Source organism: Xenopus laevis, chromosome 6S, assembly GCF_017654675.1.
Source record: "Xenopus laevis strain J_2021 chromosome 6S, Xenopus_laevis_v10.1, whole genome shotgun sequence".
Classification (NCBI taxonomy): Eukaryota; Metazoa; Chordata; class Amphibia; order Anura; family Pipidae; genus Xenopus; species Xenopus laevis.
In genome coordinates this window covers 109,908,384-109,931,353 of record NC_054382.1, presented here as the reverse complement: position 1 = coordinate 109,931,353, position 22,970 = coordinate 109,908,384, and the positions used below count along the sequence as shown (strand labels likewise).

At 38.6% G+C, this 22,970-nt stretch overlaps 1 protein-coding gene across 1 annotated transcript; it reads left to right on the top strand.

The window, feature by feature from the left end:
• Positions 1 to 1,070: 1,070 nt before the first annotated feature.
• impa1.S (inositol(myo)-1(or 4)-monophosphatase 1 S homeolog) lies at positions 1,071 to 21,184 on the top strand (the record flags this gene model as incomplete). The annotated part of the gene is given in 10 exon segments (NM_001092654.1): positions 1,071 to 1,149; positions 10,302 to 10,370; positions 11,990 to 12,123; positions 12,755 to 12,859; positions 14,246 to 14,291; positions 16,086 to 16,194; positions 17,207 to 17,315; positions 18,786 to 18,937; positions 20,759 to 20,906; positions 20,946 to 21,184. Coding segments are annotated over 8 exon segments (843 nt in total). The 3' UTR covers positions 20,884 to 20,906; positions 20,946 to 21,184.
• Positions 21,185 to 22,970: the final 1,786 nt, after the last annotated feature.

Below are 22,970 nucleotides of genomic sequence, written 5' to 3'. Positions count from 1 at the left end.
CCAACTGGCCCACTTTTGACAGCTCAACCTGCAGTCCCACATTTGAACTGATATGTCCCGAATTTCTCTTTGATCTCCTGCATTTCCAAATTGTTGGTAGGCATGCTCATATATTAATTAAACGTTGCTAAAAACAAATTCAATCTATTCCACTTTACTTGGTTTAAAACCAAATAAATAGATATGAATTTTCGCCGATGCACATGTCGCACAACCGCTTTCTCAAGGCAATTTTTTTTTTTAAATTACTATTACTTTTTATTTCTTCTCTTTCAATTTAGCCTATTCATATTCCAGTCTCTCATTCGCACCACTGCCTGGTTGCTAAGGTAAATAAGACCCTGGCAACCAGATTAGGGTTGCCACCTGTCCAGTTTTGACCTGGACAGCCTGGTATTTTGATCGGCTGCCGGGGTCAAAACTTCTTGCCCGGTTTTCCAAATTAGGAAAACTGGGCAGGATTCCCCATGATTGACACGGTGATTGGCCAATCACTGAGTCATAACCCTGCCCCTGCGGTGCAGCCCCGTCCCCTGCCCGGTTTCCACTAGGGTTTACAGGCCTGGCAGGTAAAAAAGATGGCTAATCCCAATGTTATTAATAGGGAAAAAAGATAAATATATCGGAAAGCCGGTATTCTTTTTCCAGAAAAGGTGGCAACCCTAGTTTCCACTGGGCGAAAAGGTGGCAACCCTAAACCAGATAAATGCTGAAACTCCAAACTGGAGAGCTGCTAAACAAAAAACAAAATCAATGAACACAAATAATATGAAAACAATTGCAAATTGGGCTTTTGGGGCTTCTATTTCAGCAGTTTGGTGGTTTATTCGTTATAAATACGCTGGGTTCTGTTGATTGTTGTCTTATTCCACAGCCTTTGATCAAAAATATTTATATTGGGTAGACTAGAAACAGAAGCTTCACTTCTGTAGCCCTGATCCCTAACCTACACGCAAAGAGTTCTGGGAGCGCAGTGAACGGAAAAGCCAGTGTGTTCTTGAAGATCAGCGTTCCGAACGGAAGAGGAAGTGCTGCACTACGCCCGGAAGCGCCTTTCATTGCTGAGGGTTCTGCTGCTTTCCTATTGCAAGTGTGGGCGCAACCTGTAGTACAGAGGTCTCCTTCATCCATTGCACACACAGCGCACAGGTCAGTCGGCTTCCCACACAGGGTGCCTGGGAGTTTGGGAATATTCTCTTTATTACACACATAGCGATATTAGTGGGTTTGTATCTAAAGATATTTCTGCGCCAGTGCCCACAGCTACTTACAGTCCTGAGCCCAGCGCTCTCCTCTATACACGATACCCAGTGTATCTCTGCAGGTACCTCTAGTGACGGTGTGCACCGAGAATGATGTCCCACTTCCTGTTGTTCAAATATAGATCAGAGCTTTCCACCAGTCGTCGATATTTTTTCTTCTGCTTTTCATTTTTGATAATTGTTCTTCTGTTTTTAATTTTTGATCTTTTTTCTTCTGTTTTTATTATTTGATCTTTTTTCATTGTTTGTTTGTATTGTGCACCCATGTGGATTATAGCAGGACTGATGATGCTCCATTTATGACAGATCAGTCTGAATGTATGTGCGTATTTAATATGAATTATTACAGACCGTGGGAACATATTTACCTGTTCTTGGGGCAATATACTGTTTTCCCATCATTGCTGTCGGGGACAAAGACCACCCCTCCCCCAGTGTAAATTTTAAAGGGTTTGTTCACCTTTAACCCTTTAAGTGCCAGCAGAATTTCACATTTTGGTTACGCGAAATGCCAGACGTTTTTGAAACATTTTGTGCTCTCTCACTTTAGGGGCATTTTCTGAGGGGAAACCTATAGTTTACCTAGGAAAACTATACATTGTTTTTTTCGGTAGAAACTGAGCTTTCTAAATCCACCTGTGCAAAAAAATTTATAGTGCTAAATACCAAAAAAAAAAGAAAAATTACCATTTTTCATCGTATATCAATTTATACCAGAAAAATATTTCATTTTACGGATGAAAATCCAACTGATTTGGAAAGCCTTATGTCTCTCGAACGTGCCAATACCAGATATGTATAGTTTTAGGGAGATTTAGGACTTCTGTACCTCAAAAACTCCCGGCAGTATATTGCCGAATTTTGAAAGCACTAAGGCAGAAAACGGCATGCTTTAGATTCCAAGGCAAAAACTCCTGAAACCGTAGGTTTACCCCAGAAAACCATACATTTTTGAAAAGTACACATTCTGCCGATTACAAAATGGGTAACTATGTCTCTCTACTCCCAACTACCAAACATAAAAGCTTGTCTGAACATAGCGGTTTTTCAAAAAAAAATTCAAAATTCTGAAAAATCATTTCAAAGGTTTTATTTTGCTGCTCCGCATATCCCAAACTATATTAGGTACCAAGAAAAAGCACCTGAAATATGATTGCCAGGGATCCACTGAACAGTTTGATACCCATTATGCATAGGTTTACCAAAGTATCTGGCATTTAGAGACACCAATATGAAGTTAGCACATCCAAATTGTTCAGGACTTTACTTCAGCTACTGAGAAATCAACACATTGACTGCATTTTTTGTGGGGTAAAAACACAGAAATATATCTTTACCCCCCAAACCCATATATTTTTGGAAAGTACACATTCTACCGAATCTAAAATGGGTACCCATGCCTTTCTGCTCCAAACTACTGAGTCGCAAGGCTTTCCCAAAATTGTCGGTTTTGGGGAAATATGTGAAAATTGCCTCAAACCTTCAACTTCCCAGCACCATATCACCCATGTATCATTATGCACTAAGAAAAAGCACCCTAAATATGATTGCCATGGTTCCTCTGAACATTTTGGTGGCCATTGTTCCTAGGTTTACCAAAGTATCTGGCATTTAGAGGCCCCAAAATGAAGTTAGCGCATACAAACAGTCCCGTGGGTAACTTCAGCTAATGAAAAATCAACACATTGACTGCATTTTTGTGGGGTAAAAACACAGAAATATATGTTTACCCCCAAAACCCATATATGTTTGGAAAGTACACATTCTACCGAATCTAAAATGGGTACCCATGCCTTTCTGCTCCAAACTACTGAGTCGCAAGGCTTTCCCACAATTGTCGGTTTTGGTGAAATATCTGAAAATTGCCTCAAAGCTTCAACTTCTCAGCACCATATCGCCCATGTATCGTTACGCACCAAGATAAAGCACCCTAAATATGATTGCCAGGGTTCCTCCAAACAGTTTGGTGGCCATTGTTCCTAGGTTTACCAAAGTATCTGGCATTTAGAGGCCCCAAAATGAAGTTAGCGCATACAAACAGTCCCGTGGGTAACTTCAGCTAATGAAAAATCAACACATTGACTGCATTTTTGTGGGGTAAAAACACAGAAATATATGTTTACCCCCAAAACCCATATATTTTTGGAAAGTACACATTCTACCGAATCTAAAATGGGTACCCATGCCTTTCTGCTCCAAACTACTGAGTCGCAAGGCTTTCCCACAATTGTCGGTTTTGGTGAAATATCTGAAAATTGCCTCAAAGCTTCAACTTCTCAGCACCATATCACCCATGTATCGTTACGCACCAAGAAAAAGCACCCTAAATATGATTGCCAGGGTTCCTCCAAACAGTTTGGTGGCCATTGTTCATAAGTTTACCAAAGTATCTGGCATTTAGAGGCCCCAAAATGAAGTTAGCGCATACAAACAGTCCCGTGGGTAACTTCAGCTAATGAAAAATCAACACATTGACTGCATTTTTGTGGGGTAAAAACACAGAAATATATGTTTACCCCCAAAACCCATATATGTTTGGAAAGTACACATTCTACCGAATCTAAAATGGGTACCCATGCCTTTCTGCTCCAAACTACTGAGTCGCAAGGCTTTCCCACAATTGTCGGTTTTGGTGAAATATCTGAAAATTGCCTCAAAGCTTCAACTTCTCAGCACCATATCGCCCATGTATCGTTACGCACCAAGATAAAGCACCCTAAATATGATTGCCAGGGTTCCTCCAAACAGTTTGGTGGCCATTGTTCCTAGGTTTACCAAAGTATCTGGCATTTAGAGGCCCCAAAATGAAGTTAGCGCATACAAACAGTCCCGTGGGTAACTTCAGCTAATGAAAAATCAACACATTGACTGCATTTTTGTGGGGTAAAAACACAGAAATATATGTTTACCCCCAAAACCCATATTTTTTTGGAAAGTACACATTCTACCGAATCTAAAATGGGTACCCATGCCTTTCTGCTCCAAACTACTGAGTCGCAAGGCTTTCCCACAATTGTCGGTTTTGGTGAAATATCTGAAAATTGCCTCAAAGCTTCAACTTCTCAGCACCATATCACCCATGTATCGTTACGCACCAAGAAAAAGCACCCTAAATATGATTGCCAGGGTTCCTCCAAACAGTTTGGTGGCCATTGTTCATAAGTTTACCAAAGTATCTGGCATTTAGAGGCCCCAAAATGAAGTTAGCGCATACAAACAGTTCCGTGGGTAACTTCAGCTAATGAAAAATCAACACATTGACTGCATTTTTGTGGGGTAAAAACACAGAAATATATGTTTGTCCCCAAAACCCATATAGTTTTGGAAAGTACACATTCTACCGAATCTAAAATGGGTACCCATGCCTTTCTGCTCCAAACTACTGAGTCGCAAGGCTTTCCCACAATTGTCGGTTTTGGTGAAATATCTGAAAATTGCCTCAAAGCTTCAACTTCTCAGCACCATATCGCCCATGTATCGTTACGCACCAAGATAAAGCACCCTAAATATGATTGCCAGGGTTCCTCCAAACAGTTTGGTGGCCATTGTTCCTAGGTTTACCAAAGTATCTGGCATTTAGAGGCCCCAAAATGAAGTTAGCGCATACAAACAGTTCCGTGGGTAACTTCAGCTAATGAAAAATCAACACATTGACTGCATTTTTGTGGGGTAAAAACACAGAAATATATGTTTACCCCCAAAACCCATATATTTTTGGAAAGTACACATTCTACCGAATCTAAAATGGGTACCCATGCCTTTCTGCTCCAAACTAATGAGTCGCAAGGCTTTCCCAAAGTTGTCGGTTTTGGTGAAATATCTGAAAATTGCCTCAATGCTTCAACTTTCCAGCATCATATCGCCCATGTATCATTACGTATCACAAAAAAGCACCCAAATTGTGATTGCCAGGGGTCCTCCAAACAGTTTGGTGCCCACTGTGCATAGGTTTACCAAAGTATATGGCATTTAGAGGCCCCAAAATGAAGTTAGCACATACAAATTGTCCTGTGGGTAACTTCAGCTAATGAAAAATCAGCACATTGTCTGCATTTTTGTGGGGTAACAACACAGAAATATATGTTTACCCCCCCAAACCCATACATTTTTGGAAAGTACACATTCTACAGAATCTAAAATGGGTACCCATGCCTTTCTGCTCCAAACTACTGAGTCGCAAGGCTTTGCCAAATTTGGCGGTTTTGGTGAAATATCTGAAAATTGCCTCAAAGCTTCAACTTTCCAGCATCGTATTGTCCATGTATCATTACCAGCATAAAGCATCCTAAATATAAACATACGGGTCTACTAAATAGTTTGATGCCCAATGTGCATAGATATACCAAACTATGTGGCGCACAGAGACCCCCAAATGACAATATGTATAGACATTTTCACGGCTGATGCGCTGGCTGCTGCAACATAACCACCCGGTGTGTGTATTATGCGACATTAGACCACCTAACAGTACAGAGACCCCAGAAAACCATATATTTTCAGAAAGTACACATTCTGACGAATCCAATATGGGTAAATAAGTGTTTCTACTACAAACTGCCAAACTGCAAAGCAATGCTGAACATAACGGTTTTTATCAAATTTCTGAAAATCGTTACAAAGCTTGAATTTTACCCCATTATATGCTCCACGTTTCGTAACGTATCAGCATAAAACATCCTAAATATGAACGCCAGGGGTCTACTGAACACTTTGATGCCCAATATGCATAGATATACCAAACTATGTGGCACACAGAGACCACCAAATGACAATAGTGTATATACATTTTCACAGCTGACGCGCTGGCTGCTGCAATATAAGCGCCTGGTGTGTGTATTATGCAACATTAGACCCCCCTAACAGTACAGAGACCCCAGAAAACCATATATTTTCAGAAAGTACACATTCTGACGAATCCAATATGGGTAAATAAGTGTTTCTACTACAAACTGCCAAACTGCAAAGCAATGCTGAACATAACGGTTTTTTATCAAATTTCTGAAAATCGTCAGAAAGCTTGAATTTTACCCCATTATATGCCCCACATTTCGTAACGTATCAGCATAAAACATCCTAAATATGAACGCCAGGGGTCTACTGAACACTTTGATGCTCAATATGCATAGATATACCAAACTATGTGGCGCACAGAGACCCCCAAATGGATATATAGTAGATAAAATTTACAAGGCAAAACAAAATAAGGCAGTAAAGAGTGAAATGAAAAAAAATCCAATAAAACCACAAAAATCAATGTTTTTTTTCCAGAATAGTGTTATCGGCCGTCAGAATCACAGTTTGAATATTTTAGCTGGGCCAAACAGGTTATACGGCTAGAAACAAGTGAACACAACATATGCAGAGCTGAAAATGCAATAAAATGGCTAAAAATTCAATAAAATGGCTAAAAATGCACCAAAATACCCAAAATTGCAATATAATCACCGAAATAACATACAAAAGATATTGCACAGTACGGTTAGCGAATACGCTATTCGTAATGGCAATAAAACATTTTTTTCAGCCAAAAAAAGAGACAATGCGATAAGAAAAAAAAAAAAAAAGCCACAATGCCATGTATGTGCGTGTGCGTGTGTACAAATGGAAAATTACATGTTATGTGCGTGTGCACGTGTGTGTAAGTGCAGTGAGTGTAAGTGACCCCCCCCCAATCCCCAAAAATGTATGTGTAAGTGTGAATCTAAGTGTGTATTACTGTAATAAGTGTGTGTTGGTGTGTTTGTGTGTGTAATTGTTGCACTAACCTGAAAAAATCGTTGGAGACTGTTGCAGGCGATCAGGAAGAGCCCCTGGAAGACATCTGCCTCGTGGTTCCTGTCTGTGTGCTGTGGGGGCGGAGATCGACGATCCGGTGCAGGCTGCAGCAGCAGGACACGTAAGTAACACGTGCCTGCTGCTGTTTTTGGGCCCCTGGGCGATCGCGCCCCAGGGGCCACTCGATCCCCTGCTCTGCTCGTTGCCTAGGGGCAGGGGATCGAAGCGGAACGGAGCGAGCGGCTCTAACAGCCGCTCCTCTGCTCCAGAACCCGGAAGTGCTGCAGAACGTAGTTAAACTGGCCATAGACGTGCAGATTTACCTTCATATCGGACCAACGATCCTTCATTGCCATCTCCCGACCTGTCACTAACCATTCAGATCAAATAAAGTAGTAAAAGAACAGATCAGCCGTTGTTCTGCCCCTTAACCGCAATCGTACGAAAGTTATGTCCAACAAAAGCTAGTGACAGTCTCCCACTGAAAATCGTACGATTGGCAATACACGCAGAAATATTATCGGTAGCCAACAGAAATTTTCTTACCTGTCCGATCAACTGAACGACCGAGCGCCATTTCACGAAAAATGTCGGGACTCTCCACACACGGCCCGAAAAATCGTACGAAGATCAAATCTTTGCGTCTATGGCCAGCTTTAGGCAACTTTTAGTATGTTGTAATGCAGGGGTGTCCAAAAGGCAGATCGGGATCTACCAGTAGACCTTTAGTTGGTGATCAGTAGATCTCAAGACACTGTCAACACACAGCTTGTCTATATCATCCTCCTGTTTCATGTTTTTTATTCAGATATGTATTCTTTTAAAGGGGTTGTTCACCTTTGAGTTAACTTTTAGTATGATGTAGAGAGTTATATTCTGAGACCCTTTGCAATTGGTTTGAATTTTTTATTATTTGTGCTTTTTGAGTTATTTAGCATTTTATTAAGCAGCTCTTCAGTTTGCAAACTTAGCAATCTGTTTGCTACGGTCCAAATTACCCTAACAACCATGCAGTGATTTGAATAAGAGACTGAAATACGTATAGGAGAGGTCTGGATAGAAAGATGAGTAATAAAAATTAGCAATAACAGTAAATCTGTAGCCTTACGGAGCATTTGTTTTTAGATGGGGTCAGTGACCCCCATTTGAAAACTGGAAAGAGCCAGGAGAAGAAGGCAAATAAGTAAAAAAAAAAAAAAAAAACTATAAAAAATAAATAATGAAATGTTGCTTAGAATTGGCCATTCTATAACATACTTAAAGGGATACTGTCATGGGAAGACATGCTTTTTCCAAAACGCATCAGTTAATAGTGCTGCTCCAGCAGAATTCTGCACTGAAATCCATTTCTCAAAAGAGCAAACAGATTTTTTTATATTCAATTTTGAAATCTGACATGGGGCTAGACATATTGTCAGTTTCCCAGCTGCCCCAGTCATGTGACTTGTGCCTGCACTTGAGGATATAACTACTTTCTGGCAGGCTTATTTCTCCTTCTTAAAGGACAAGGAAAGTCTAAAATAGAATAAGGCTAGAAATGCTGTATTTTGTATACAAAACATAAGCATGAACTTACTGCACCACAAAGCCTAATCAAACAAATGATTTATGTTTTCAAAGTTGACCACAGGGGGCTGTCATCTTGTAACTTTGTTAAACATCTTTGCCTGACCCTGCACATGCTCAGTGTGGTCTGGGCTGCTTAGGGATCGTCATAAACAAAGCTGCTTGAGTTCTGCATGGCTGGTAAGTAAGGCGGGAGCTCCCCCTGCTGTTCATGAGTATGATTGTTTCCCTGCTCAGCAATTAGGGACCATCTGACAATTCCTATTCACAGCAGTAAATGAAGGGAGAATTTCACTGCATACAGTCAGGTTTCTTATAAAAACGGTACACATTTTTTAATTAAAGTATATTGAAGATAGGTTTCTTTTTCATTAAAGAAAGTAAAAATGGGATTTCATTTTTTTGCCTTTCCTTGTCCTTTAATGTAACTGAATCAGTCTTAGTGGGACTTGGCTTTTACTATTGAGTGCTGTTCTTAGATCTTCCAGGGAGCTGTTATTTTGTTTTAGGGAACTATCTGGTTACCTTCCTATTGTTCTGTTGTTAGGCAGCTGATGGGGTGATATCACCCCAATTTGCAGTATAGCAGTAAAGAGTGATTGACGTTTATCAGAGCACAAGTCACATGACTGGGGGCAGCTGGGAAACTGACAATATGTCTAGCCCCATGTCAGATTTCAAAATTGAATATAAAAAAATCTGTTTGCTCTTTTGAGAAATGGATTTCAGTGCAGAATTCTGCTGGAGCAGCACTATTAACTGATGCGTTTTGAAAAAAACATGTTTTCCCATGACAGTATCCCTTTAAAGCTAACTTAAAGGTGAACCACTCCTTTAAGGTTACATAAGAGTTGTTTTTTAAATATAGTAATATACATTCTCTTATAAATCAATATAATATTTAAGTAATATTTTCCATGGAACATAATGCTAACCGTGATATTATGGATGGAGATCATAATGGGACAATATAACTAAAAGTAGACCCCTCATTAGTAAAGTATGAGCACTCCCGTTGAAGAGTATTCAGTTGCTAGCAACTTTGCAATTGAGATTTAGGTTTTTTTAAACATAGTTTTTGTGTTGTTCCTCCTTGTGCCTAATTCCAGCTTTCACACTGGGGTCGCTGATCCCAACAGCCAAAAAACTCTTGCTACCTTTTCAGGCCCTCTCCTATTCATATCCCAGTCTCTCATTCTTGGGTTTACATACCCGTATGTGGGAAATCTCATTATATATCAAGCTGAGGAATCTATAAGGATTCACATTGGGAGGGATGAGAAAAGAGGTTCTAAAGAATCTGCACACTAAATTCTATGGAAAACCGAGTAAATTCAAGTCCCAGAAAAATGAATACGGCTAGAAATGCCATATTTTATATACAGAACCAGCCTAAAGTTTCAGCTTGTCAATAGCAGCAATGATCCAGGACTTCAAACTTGTCACAGGGGGTCACCATCTTGGAAAGTGTCTGTGACACTCACATGCTCAGTGGGCTCTGAGCAGCTGTTGAGAAGCTAAACTTAGGGGTCGTCACTAATTATCAAGTAGAAAATAAGGTTGGCCTGTCCTATAAACTCATACTACAAGGCTGATTATTAAATTATCATACTAGTCGTATTGTTGTCTATGCTGTCATGTAGTAATTAACTTTTAATTACTAATCAGCCTTATACTTCTTATATTCTTCTTTTTTAGGTGACAATGGAGGACCGGTGGCAAGAGTGCATGGATTTTGCTGTTTCAATAGCAAGAAAGGCAGGCTCAGTAGGTGTCATTGCCATTTAGCAAAATTATATCTGTAATGGATAGAAACCTGACAGTATGCATTAGGTTGAAGAAGCACTTTAATAAACCATTAATGTCTTGAAGGACATGTAAAGCCTACATTTTCCAACCATGTATATGGCCATGTATAATGGCATTATTTTTACTGCATACACCCCCTCCATTTGTCAGCAACAACACATTTCCCTAAAACAAATAGCAGCTTTCACCCGGGGGCCATTTTCTCTCGGACACATCATCCGTGCATTTATATCTGCCAACAGCACATATGTGATATAAAATGCATGCAACTGAATAATGCAGGCTAACACAGGCAGAATTTACTATGATGACAAATCCTGCTTGGATTGAGCACTGTAATGGTTACTCTGAGCTCAGGAGAGGTGTTAGGATTTAAAAATAGGAGCAGACAGCTAGAGCAGGGTTTCTATGGGAACCAGCAGTGTCATCTCTTCATTGGCTGTTAGACTGGAGGGTGTTTTTAGTAATCTAAGCGAGAAGAAATGAGCATGCTCATAAATCAACAGCCAAAGCAAATCCCTGAGGGAGGGGGCAGAGTGGGTTAGAGGAGAAGAAGGATTTATAAGTGATTAAGTGGATGCTGCAGCCTTACTATTAACTTATGAAAACCAGAGTGGCAAATATTTAGAGATTTCAAAGAGGCTCTTCTGTGATTACATTTTTGTGTGGAGGGTTTACATGTCCTTTAAAGGGATACTGTCATGGGAAAAAAACATTTTTTTCAAAAGGAATCGGTTAATAGTGCTGCTCCAGCAGAATTTTGTGCTGAAATCCATTTCTCAAAAGAGCAAACAGATTTTTTTATATTTAATTTTGAAATCTGACATGGGACTAGACATTTTGTCAATTTCCCAGCTGCCCCTGGTCATGTGACTTGTGCTCTGATAAACTTCAATCACTCTTTACTGCTGTACTGCAAGTTGGAGTGATATCACCCCCTCCCTTTCCCCCCCAGCAGCCAAACAAAAGAACAATGGTAAGGTAACCAGATAGCAGCTCCCTAACACAAGATAACAGCTCCTGGTAGATATAAGAACAACACTCAATAGTAAAAACCCATGTCCCACTGAGACACATTCAGTTACATTGAGAAGGAAAAACAGCAGCCTGCCAGAAAGCATTTCTCTCCTAAAGTGCAGGCACAAGTCACATGACCAGGGGCAGCTGGGAAATTGGCAAAATGTCTAGCCCCATGTCAGATTTCAAAATTGAATATAAAAAAATCTGTTTGCTCTTTTGAGAAATGGATTTCAGTGCAGAATTCTGCTGGAGTAGCACTATTAACTGATGCGTTTTGAAAAAAACATATTTTCCCATGACAGGCTCCCTTTAATTACAAAAACAAATAAATAAGACATGTTTGTAAAAATATTTATTACACATCGCAATAGGGGGAAATTCATTAGAACCACAACCTAACATGCAGGTATCAATTCTGTGGCCAGGAATCAAAGAAAGTTAGGGGTATAACAATTCTAAACAGGAGAATACAAATGTTTTCATGCATTTTTTTTTTCATTTTTGCCAAATTCCCTTGTGAGGTTTGTATCAATTTAGAAGTTTTAATTTATTGGCAGGTGGTGTGTGCAGCACTAAAGGAAGATGTTTCAATAATGGTTAAAAGCTCCCCAGCAGATCTGGTGACAGCCACAGATCAAAAAGTAGAAGAAATGATTATCTCATCCATTAAGGAAAAATATCCATCGCACAGGTAAGTTACAACCCATAAACATATATATATATATATATATATATATATATATATATATATATATATATATATATATATATATATATATATATATACCAGGGAAGATAAAATAAATCCTCATCCTATGTAAGTATGTAAGTCTGGTATCTAATACATCAATACATGAGGAGGCCACCAATTGCAGTTCAGAGGATCAAAAATAAACATATATTAAATATACAGTTATGGGACCAGTTATCCAGAATGCTCGGGACCTTGGGTTGTCCGGATATCGTATCTTTCCGTAATTTGGATCTTGATACCTTAAGTCTACTAAAAAAAAATCATGTAAGCATGAAATAAATCCAGTATGTTGGTTTTGCTTCCAATGAGGATTAATTATAGCATAGTTGGGATTCAGTACGAGGTACTGTTTTATTATTACAGAGAAAAAGGAAATCAATTTAAAAAAATCTTGATTATTTGATTATAATGGCATCTATGGGAGACTGCCTTTCTGTAATTTGGAGCTTTCTGGATATCAGGTTTCCAGATAACTGATCCCATACCTTTAGCTTAATTATATTATATTGATTATTATATCAAACAGCCCAGCCTAACACTATGCTTGTGATTTGCTCTGATATCCTAGTTTTATTGGCGAGGAGTCTGTAGCTGCAGGAGCTGGAAGCACGCTAACAGATAATCCAACCTGGATCATAGATCCCATAGATGGCACAACTAACTTCGTACACAGGTATGTGGTATGTAGTGTGTGTGATTTTTTTTTTTTAATGCAAGTATATGATTTGGGGAAAAAAGATGATTTGCTTGCTTATGTTTAATGCAGTTAGAGGATATGTTTTAATGCCATTTATCGTAGAAAGTGCTGTTCAAAGACAATTTGCAGTTGTTTTTTTTTTCTCTTTTTGGACGTTAATATTTTCGCTCTGAAATCTGACATGGAGCCAGTCATGTGACTTGTGCTCTGATAAACTTCAGTCACTCTTTACTGCTGTACAGTAAGTTGGAGTGATATCATCCTCTTCCTTCCCCCCCAGCAGCCTAATAACAGAACAATGGGAAGGTAACCAGATAGCAGATCCTTAACACAAGATAAGAGCTCCCTGGAAGATATAATAGTGAAAGCCACGTCTCACTGAGACTGATACAATTACATTAAGTAGGAGAAATAACAGCCTTCCTGAAAGTAGTTCCATCCTAATGTACAGGCGCAAGTCACATGACTGGGGCAGCTGGGAAACTGACAATATGTCTAGCCCCATGTCAGATTTCAAAATTGAATATAAAAAAATCTGTTTGCTCTTTGAGAAATGGATTTCTGTGCAGAATTCTGCTGGAGCAGCACTATTAACTGATTCATTGTTTTTCCATGACAGTATCCCTTTAAATCCTAGGTGCTACTTCCCCACCCGGCAATGACACCAACCAGACACTGACAACACAAGTTAATGTTGGGAAACTTTTATTTATCAAGAATGTTATTTCCTTTGCATTTCTCTCGATGGACATATGTCTTTTTTCAACCTAACTTACTATGTATATTTCAGTATTTATTTGTGTTTGGGTCTAGTTCTAAATAACAAAACATGTTCATTACACTGACAAAAACTTACAAGTACAGGTATGGGACCTGTTCTCCAGAATGCTCGGGACCTGGGGTTTTCCAGGTATAATGGATATTTCCGTAATTTGGATCTTCATACCTTAAGTCTACTAGAAAATCATTAAAACATTAAATAAACCCAATAGGCTGGTTTTGCCTCCAATAAGGATTAATTATATCTTAGTTGGGATCAAGCACAAGGTACTGTTTTATTATTACAGAGAAAAAGGAAATAATTGTAACTATTTGGATAAAATGGAGTCTACAGGAGATAGCCTTTCCGTGATTCAGAGCTTTCTGAATAACGGGTTCCTGGATAACGGATCCTATACCTGTACATTGTCTGACCACATTGAGACATTGAGAGCTGTGCTTTACCTTGCTTGAGATCAATAGTTACAGTATACAAGTTTGCTTTTCCATTTATGTCTGACAAAAACAATTATTGTGAAAAAAGGTCACTTGTCCTAAAGTCAGTGCAGGTATCTGATCTCTATTTTGTGTTTGTTTATTTAGGTTTCCATTTGTGGCTGTGTCTATTGGATTTGCTGTGCACAAGCAGGTAGATTTCTCTGTATTATTTGCTTATTGGATTATGTATAAAGAGCTGTCCCAGGAACAAGCAAGTCATCTCGGCTGAACTGGGGAACCCTCTACACAGTTTCTACAAGGGGGCTGCGCTATCCCTAGCAACACAAACAACATGGGGAAATGTGTGTTCCCTTAAATCAATTCAGGGTGTTGAGTTTCACATGTAGAGATAAATCATTCTCTCACTGTAACAAACTTTCTGCAATGAATCTGTAACTGAACTTGACTTGTGTAGAGCGCTAGGTTATATATTCTTTTGTTCCAAGTGAAGGAATACTAGAGGGTTCCCTGTACCTGGGCATAGGAGCATTGATGTCTGATTGGTTTCTCTATATTTCCACAGATGAACGGCACTCCGATAAAAAACAGGCTTTTTATTACTGGGCAATGTGGAAATACAAAGGCCTATGTATTTCCACATTGGCCAGTAATAAAAAGCCTGTTTTTTATCGGAGTGCCGTTCATCTGTTGGTGTATACATTTGTGGCAGTGGGGACACTGTGGACTGAGCACCCGACCTCAAAGGGAAGCAGCGAAGTGGTGGTGAGTTGGAGCGGTCCTAATTGGTGTTGTTGAGTTCTCTATATTTCCACAGTGGCACAGAGCACTCACATCCCTCACTTGCCCTTAAAAACGTTCCAGTGTACACTAATGGTGGCCATAGACGTAGAGATCCGCTAGTTTGGCGATGACGCCATACGAGCGGATCTCTCCCCGATATGCCCACATTGAAGTGAGCGATAGGCTGATCCGATATGGGCAGTCGGATCACGGGACTGCATACCCGCATAGATGCAGGATTTTTTTACCTTCCCAATCAAGATCTGGCAGATATTGATCTTGGTAGCCCGTCGGATGGCCTAACACACGTGCCAATAAGCTACCAATTTGGTTTATCTTGGTATGTCACTGGTGATATTTCTCCTAGTAATACAATACAACAATTAGTTTTGAACAGTCACCTACAAGTTAGAAAGCAACAGCAAAGATCTGATTGGTTGCTATGGGCAACATCACTGGTGATGTTTCTCTCCATTGTTAATAAATATGCTCTTAACTGTACAAGTTAGCGGGTTACAACTCTCACCAGAGAAGGGTTACATCACAATTTTGTGAGTGTGTTGTGTTACACAGCATCCATTGTTATTTCAGTGTAAGACCATGGATGTGTGTGCATCACATTTTATATGCAAGCAATGGAAATTACTACGTCTGCAAGTATAAGAAGTAGTATAACTATAGCGGCACACACTAGAAATGATGTAGGTTCTTAACACATATATTAACACTTCCAACATTTAGAGGGGTCTCCACTTCCCTTCACCAAGTCAGGATGGGTTAAGCATCGTTATTAATTTTAGTAGAGACATGGCACTAACAAATTAAAAAACACATTAAATAATGCTTGAACATTTACACCAGAAATACGCATGTAGCCATATTTTTAATAAGGAATTGTAAGTGATTAAACACATATATGCCTATTCTTTTTGTTTTGCAGTATTACAAAAATCTCAACCTGGTACAGCTCTCCTATGATTTACATTAGGTAGATGATTTATATAGAAATATGTTTAAAGGATCAGTTAGGGGGAAAAACATGATTTATAATGTTATATTTACAACAGCGTAAGTTACATGTATGATCGGTTTGGATCATTATATTTATTGCAACATGGGCTAACATTGGGGATTTATGTGTATTGGGCACAGTGTATTGAGCGGAGTGTGTTGGTTACACACTGTATGTCTCTTTCTCTCTCAGGTTGAATTTGGAGTTGTCTACAGCTGTGTAGAAGACAAAATGTACACTGGGAGAAAGGGAAAAGGTTCATTCTGTAATGGTCAGAAATTACAAGTCTCCGGACAGAAAGGTAAGTTACATTTATCAGTTACCATCAATGCTACTTCACTACATTCAGTTTCTGCCCAACTCTGATTTTTTTAGAAATAAGAAAAAAAAAAGTAGGAAAACACAAACTTGAGCATTTTTTTTAAAAATCCTTGAAATGTTCTAGCATTGGGAGGGTGATTAATTTAGATGTTGCTGGAAGAGAAAGCTACTGTATCTTAGCTATGGTACAAAGATCTTTCTTATTAAGCTGTTTACAGTAACAAACATCTAACCATGTGCAATTGATAAGCAAGTTAAAGGTGAATTCAGATTGCTTTGGCTCACCAGCAAACATTGCCTGCAGCTTGATATGCTTATTGATTTCACAGTTTAGTTTATATCTATAAGAAGCGAATTTAAGGTTTTTTTTTTAAAAAAAAAAAAAAAAGAAGAAGAAGAAGTTGGATAATTAGGGCCATATTATCAAAATTCTAATTTTTTGAGTACTTTATTTAAAAAACGTCCAACCAAACTAGAATCCATGATTTGACCTTATTTATTATAAGAACAATTTAATCGGATCGGGGAAAACTCAATAAAACAGGAAAAAATCATACAATTCTAATTTTTGCTCTAAATTGCTCGATTTTTTTTTTTTTTATGGTCTTTTTCCCCGAAAAGGCTGAATTTTTCTGAATTTTGACGAAAATAGTCGGATTTTCAAGCTAATTCTAGTGCAGACCAGAGAAACTTCCAAACAGTATAGGGACCTCTCCCGTTGACTTATATACAACCACAACAGGTCTGACATGCCGGATTTTCGGATTCTGACTTTTTACAGCATTGGGCTTTAATAAATTCCGAAAAATTTGTGTTTTTTTCCCAGTAAAAATGTTTTTTTAAAAAAACTCAAATTTTCAGAGTTGTTTTTTGCATTCGGACTTTAATAAATAACCCCCTTTAATGTCACATGAAGTCTTGATTATGATTTACCTGGATAACAGACATAGCTATGTTGTTCTTAGGTTCTAAATTTACCTTTTTTATGGCAGATATTACCAAATCCATGATAATAACGGAGCTAGGGTCAAATCGGAATCCAGAGGTTATTAAAACGGTGCTGTCTAACATGGAGAGACTGCTGTGTATTCCCATCCACGGGTGAGAATTAATATATTTGCTTCATGCAGCTTCTGGTTTAACTATTAAATGGTTCCAAATGGAATTATGAAAATGGGACCTTTTCCTTACACAACTTTTCGTACACCTCAGATTTTTTTTAAACGGCATATGTTTTGTACATTATACAGTTGGGTTTGTAGTTGTGTGACTGAACTGGAGGAACTCTTTTGATGAGAGCACCAATCATAGTACTTGGGGTAATCAGAAGGTCAGTCAAGGGACCAAAGTCAATGGAAAATGTGCCGGTTCCCAAGGCACACGTCAACAAATATTTAAAAAAAATTCCCGTGACTCAAAATTATGAAAATTCCAATTTATTCCATGATCCTCCACGTTACGCATTTTGTACTCTCCGGCACCTAGGAGTAAGTGCTGGAGGGTACGAAACGCATAAGGTGAAGGACCATGGGTCAGTAAGCTGAAATGTTTCTAATATACCTTTTTGAATAAATTGGAATTTTTATCATTTTGAGTTAAGGGAATTTTTTTTAAAATATCTTTTGAGGAGAGGACACACAAGGTAAAGGCAAAGATGGGAGAATACAGCAGGGAGAATACAGCAGGGCAAGGGGTTGCTTGAGTGAATTAAAGGGGAACTAAAGTCTAAAATAGAATAAGGCTAGAAATGCTGTATTTTGTTTACTAAATATAAACATGAACTTACTGCACCAGAAGCCTAATTAAACAAATGATTTATGCTTTCAAAGTTGGCTGCAGGGGGTCACCATCTTGTAACTTTGTTAACATTCTTTACAAGACCAAGACTAAGCACATGCTCAGTGTGGTCTGGGCTTCTGTTGGGGGGGTAAAGCTTAGGGATCGTCATAAATTATCAAAACAGCACAAGTCAAGCAATATCTGCCAATACAGCAAGATTAATAATCAGAATATGCAGACTGCACTGGGTCTTTCGATACAAATCGCTACACGGTCGATCGCTGCTCTACAGGGAAACAAACAAAGCTGCTCGGGTTCTGGGAAGTAATATGGGGGGGCTCCCCTGCTGTTTGAAAGTATGATTGTTTCTCTGCAGAGCAGTTAGGGACTGCAGAAGTCAGAGCAAGTAAAATGAAGGGGGAATTTCATTGCATACAGTCAGATTTTATTATAAAAACGGTAGACATTTTTTAATCAAAGTATAATGGAGATAGATTTCTTTTTCATTTAAGAAAGTAAAAATGGCATTTTATTTTTTTACACTTTACATCCCCTTTAAGTGTAGATAGACAACATAGCTAAGAGAATTGTTGGGAGTATACATCCGAAGGCAAGCACGGAATATGTTTAGCCTTCTGGGAACAGAGTCCCTAGTGGAAATAGAGTTAGGAAGGAGTGAACTAAAAGAGAGTTTTCATGTCCTAGATGTTTGCTAATGTGTGAATAACATCTATGCCTGTCAGTACACTTAGAGCACTTGCATGATCATGATATTCTTTTTATTACTTTCAGGATTAGAGCAGTTGGTACAGCAGCAGTAAACATGTGTCTAGTGGCTACTGGAGGTGCAGATGCTTATTATGAGATGGGTCTTCATTGCTGGGATATGGCAGCTGCGTCCGTTATCGTTACAGAAGCAGGCGGAACGATCCTGGATGCAACAGGTTTGGCATTTAAAAAAAAAAAAAAAAAACTGAAAACTAAATAACAGTTGAACAACCCCAAGCAAATCTCAGCATACTATTTTTTTATTTCATTTTTCCTTTTCAACAACAACATCAGATGTTACATTTGCAAGTTATTAGGCATCACATTATGTACAGTTGTGTTTAGAATAGTAGCAGTTGGACATAACTAACCTGATCAATGATTTCAGTAGAAATTATATTTCTACATGGCAAATAATTTACTAGAAGGTGTAGTAGAGTAATAGAAAACCAACAGAGCCAACAGTCATGACATGCTGCTGATTCTGTGTCACTGAATCATTACTTGAGGCTTGTTCCAAATAATAGCAATGTTCCAAATAATAATAGCTTGTTCCAAATAGCAGTGTGGAGTTCAATTAATTAGCTCATTCATTCTGTGAAAAAACAGGTGTCAATTCCGGCCCTTATTTAAGGAAGGAGCAAATGTTGTGTAGGGTGTTCCAGATATTGTTCAGAAGAACAGTGTACGTTAATTAAAAATTTGATTGGAGAGGGGAAAACATATAAAGAAGTGCAGAAAATAAGATGCTCGGCTAAAATGATCTCAAATGCTTTAAAATGGCAACCAAAACCTGAAAGACGTGGAAGAAAATGGAAAACTACTATTGGAATGGATAGAAGAATTGCCAAAATGTCAAAGACTCGGCTAATGATCAGCTCCAGGAAGATCAGGAGTAAAGTTACCTGTGATACTGTTACAATTAGAAGACGCCTATGTGAAGCCAAGCTATCGGCAAGAAGCCCCCGCAAAGTCCCATTGTTGAAAAAAGGATGAACTGAAGAGCTTACAATTTGCAGTGACTGGCCTAAAGAGAAATGGTGCAACATTTTGTGGACTGATGAAAGCAAGATTGTTCTTTTTGGGTCTAGGGGCCACAGACAGTTTGCCAGACGACCCCCAAACACTGAATTCAAATCACAGTACAGTGTGAAACATGGTGGCACAAACATCATGATATGGGGATGTTTCTCATACTATGGTGTTGGGCCTATTTATCACATACCAGGGATCATGGATCAGTTTCAATAAACCAAAATACTTGGAGATCATGTTGCCTACGCCGAAGAGGAAATGCCCTTGAAATGGGTCAACAACAAGACAATGACCCCAAACACAATGGTAAACAATCAACCTCTTGGTTCCAGACCAACAAGATTGATGTTATGGAGTGGCCAACCCAATCCTTAGACATTAATCCAATAGAACATTTCTGGGGTAATATCTAAAATGCTGTTTATGAGGCAAAATCAAAAAGTGCAGAAGAATTGTAAAATCCAACAGGTGCCAGATGTTTGTTGACTCTATGCAACACAAGACCAAAAAAAAAGGATTGTAGACACACTGTCTAAGAAAAAAATCACTATTTATTATGCCTTTAAAATACACAAGTGACTGCTGTGTGTTTGACGCCTAACGTGTTTCGGGAACACCCCCTTAATCATAAGCTGATTGTTGTTATACAACTAAATATTGGTTCAGTGATTCAAAGGAAACTTGAAACATTTTTGAGTTTGTAAAGAAGAATGTACACACTGCTTTTTTTTTTTTTTTTTGGAACAGCCTAATATTCCTTTTTTGTCACTTTCTGTAAAGGAATAACACACGTTTTATACATTCGGCTTCATGTACTGATTTGGGATAGAATTTGCAGAGTTCCCAATGAATTTGCGTGTATGGCAATAAACGCTATGGATATATGGATTATATTCTGCGTTAAGAGTTGGAAATCTTCAGGAGTACCCACAGTAACTCGTATTTACTTGTTGATTTTGCAGGAGGACCGTTTGACCTGATGTCCTGCAGGATCATATCCGCTAGCAGCCGAGAAATAGCGGAGCGAATCGCTAAAGAGCTACAGATTATACCCCTGGAACGGGATGATGGCAAAAGTACCAACTGAAATGCCAGTTTTAATTAAAGGGGGCTGTCTAATTTTTGCAGAGGACTCTTGTATTTGTCTGATTTTTGTACATATTGGCATAAGAATCTATGAATATTTATGGAATTATGTACATATGTTTATGTATTATGTTCTGTAATGAGTTTTTATTTTCATGCAACAACATTTTTAAGCAAACATGTACATGTTATATTCAATTTTAATTATTGTTCTTTGTTTTACTTATAAGTTTACCTATTTCATACTTCCTGCCATTCATTCTACAGAGTTGGAATAAAAGTACCATAGTGCTGACACCATCGATTCTATAGTTCCAGGTCTCTCTTTGATCTATGAATGGCTTGGATGATTTCTTGGACAGACATAATATCAAAGGCTATTGTGATACTAAGCTCTATAGTTAGTATAGGTATGGGTATATAGAATTTAATTAAAAGTAGGGAGGGGTGTGTGTATGGATGCTGGGTTTTCATTTGGAGGGGTTGAACTTGATGGACTTTGTCTTTTTTCAACCCAAATTAATTATGTAACTATGCTGCACCCTACTGGCGACCTGAAGCAATAGAATGAATGCTGAAAGGGTTAAAGTTCTACAACTAGATTGTCCGTAGATGAAAAGTATGAGTGAGGAAAACTTATGTATGCCTTAAAACAATAAATAAATATAGAGATTTGTTTTTTTCCTTGCCAATCCTTTTCCAGTCTCTCCGCTCTACATGAAATCGCACAAATGCAAAAGCGGATCAGCGCTTAGGGCAGTAAAGAAACCAGAAGACAAAACAAAATATGGTGTAGTACGTTCAGGTTCCTCAAATAGCACCCTGTGTTGGGAAGAAAAAAACTCTCCTGTGCAAGTTCCCGTTTAAAGAAACCTTTCACATCTCCAAACAGTGCACAAATGCTTATTCTGGAAACCTTCACCAGCTTTGGGCAAAATGCCGACTTACAAGACAGTAGGGGCCCATTTACTTAGCTCGAGTGAAGGAATAGAAGAAAAAACACTTTGAATTTTGAATGGTCGAATATGGCTACTTCGACCATCGAATAGGCTACTTCGACCTTCGAATCGAACGTTTCGAACTAAAAATCGTTCGACCATTCGATAGTCTAAGTACTGTCTCTTTAAAAAATTCTTCGACCACCTAGTTCGCCATCTAAAACCTACTGAGGCCAATGTTAGCCTATGGGGAAGGTTCCCATAGGCTTCCTAACAATTTTCTGATCGAAGGAATATCTTTCGATCGATGAATTAAAATCCTTTGAATCGTTCGATTAGAAGGATTTAATCCTTCAATCGTAGGAATAGCGCTAATCCTTCGACTTCGAAGTCAAAGGATTTACATTCGGCAGTCGAATATCGAATATCGATTTTTCTCTCCCGAACTACCAATTCGTGTGTGATATGACAAATCTGTTAAATTATTGTGAGGTTAGTGGGAATCGAACGATCACGCATCTATCAATTTTTCCACCGACATTGGCCAGGTTAAAAAAAATTTCATCGGTCACAGTGAAATCTATCTAGTGTCCAATTGTTTGCAGGGCCAAGCAGGCAGCTACCCACACTTTTCCTGGCTTCAACTAGACAACATTCCTTGAAATGGTCAAATCGTTTCAAGATAAACTTTGTCTTACGATAACGAAAAGACCTTTTAAAAATGCTAACGTCTATGGCCATCTTTATACAAGCCTGTTCCTCCTGGTTGCTAGGATAAATTGGACCCTCCGTTGGACATCACATTAAAGGGGTTATTTATTAAACTTGAAAAATTCAAGTTTTTTTTACTAGAAAATCTGAATTTTTAGTGGAAAAACAACCTTGTATTTTTCAAGATTTATTATACCCCGAGGCTGCAAAAAGTCTGAATCCGAAAATCCGCCGTCTCAGACCTGCTGAAGTTGTATATAAGTACAGTAAATGGGAATGGTCCCTATCCTGTTTGGAATTTTCTGTGATCTGTGCTGCAATGTGCCCAAAAAACCGACTATTTCAGGCTTTTTGGGAAAAACTCGGACTTTTCAGGGAAAAAGCCCTAAAAAATCTGAAAAAATTGTACGATTCAGGTTTTCGCTTTGATTTTATCAAG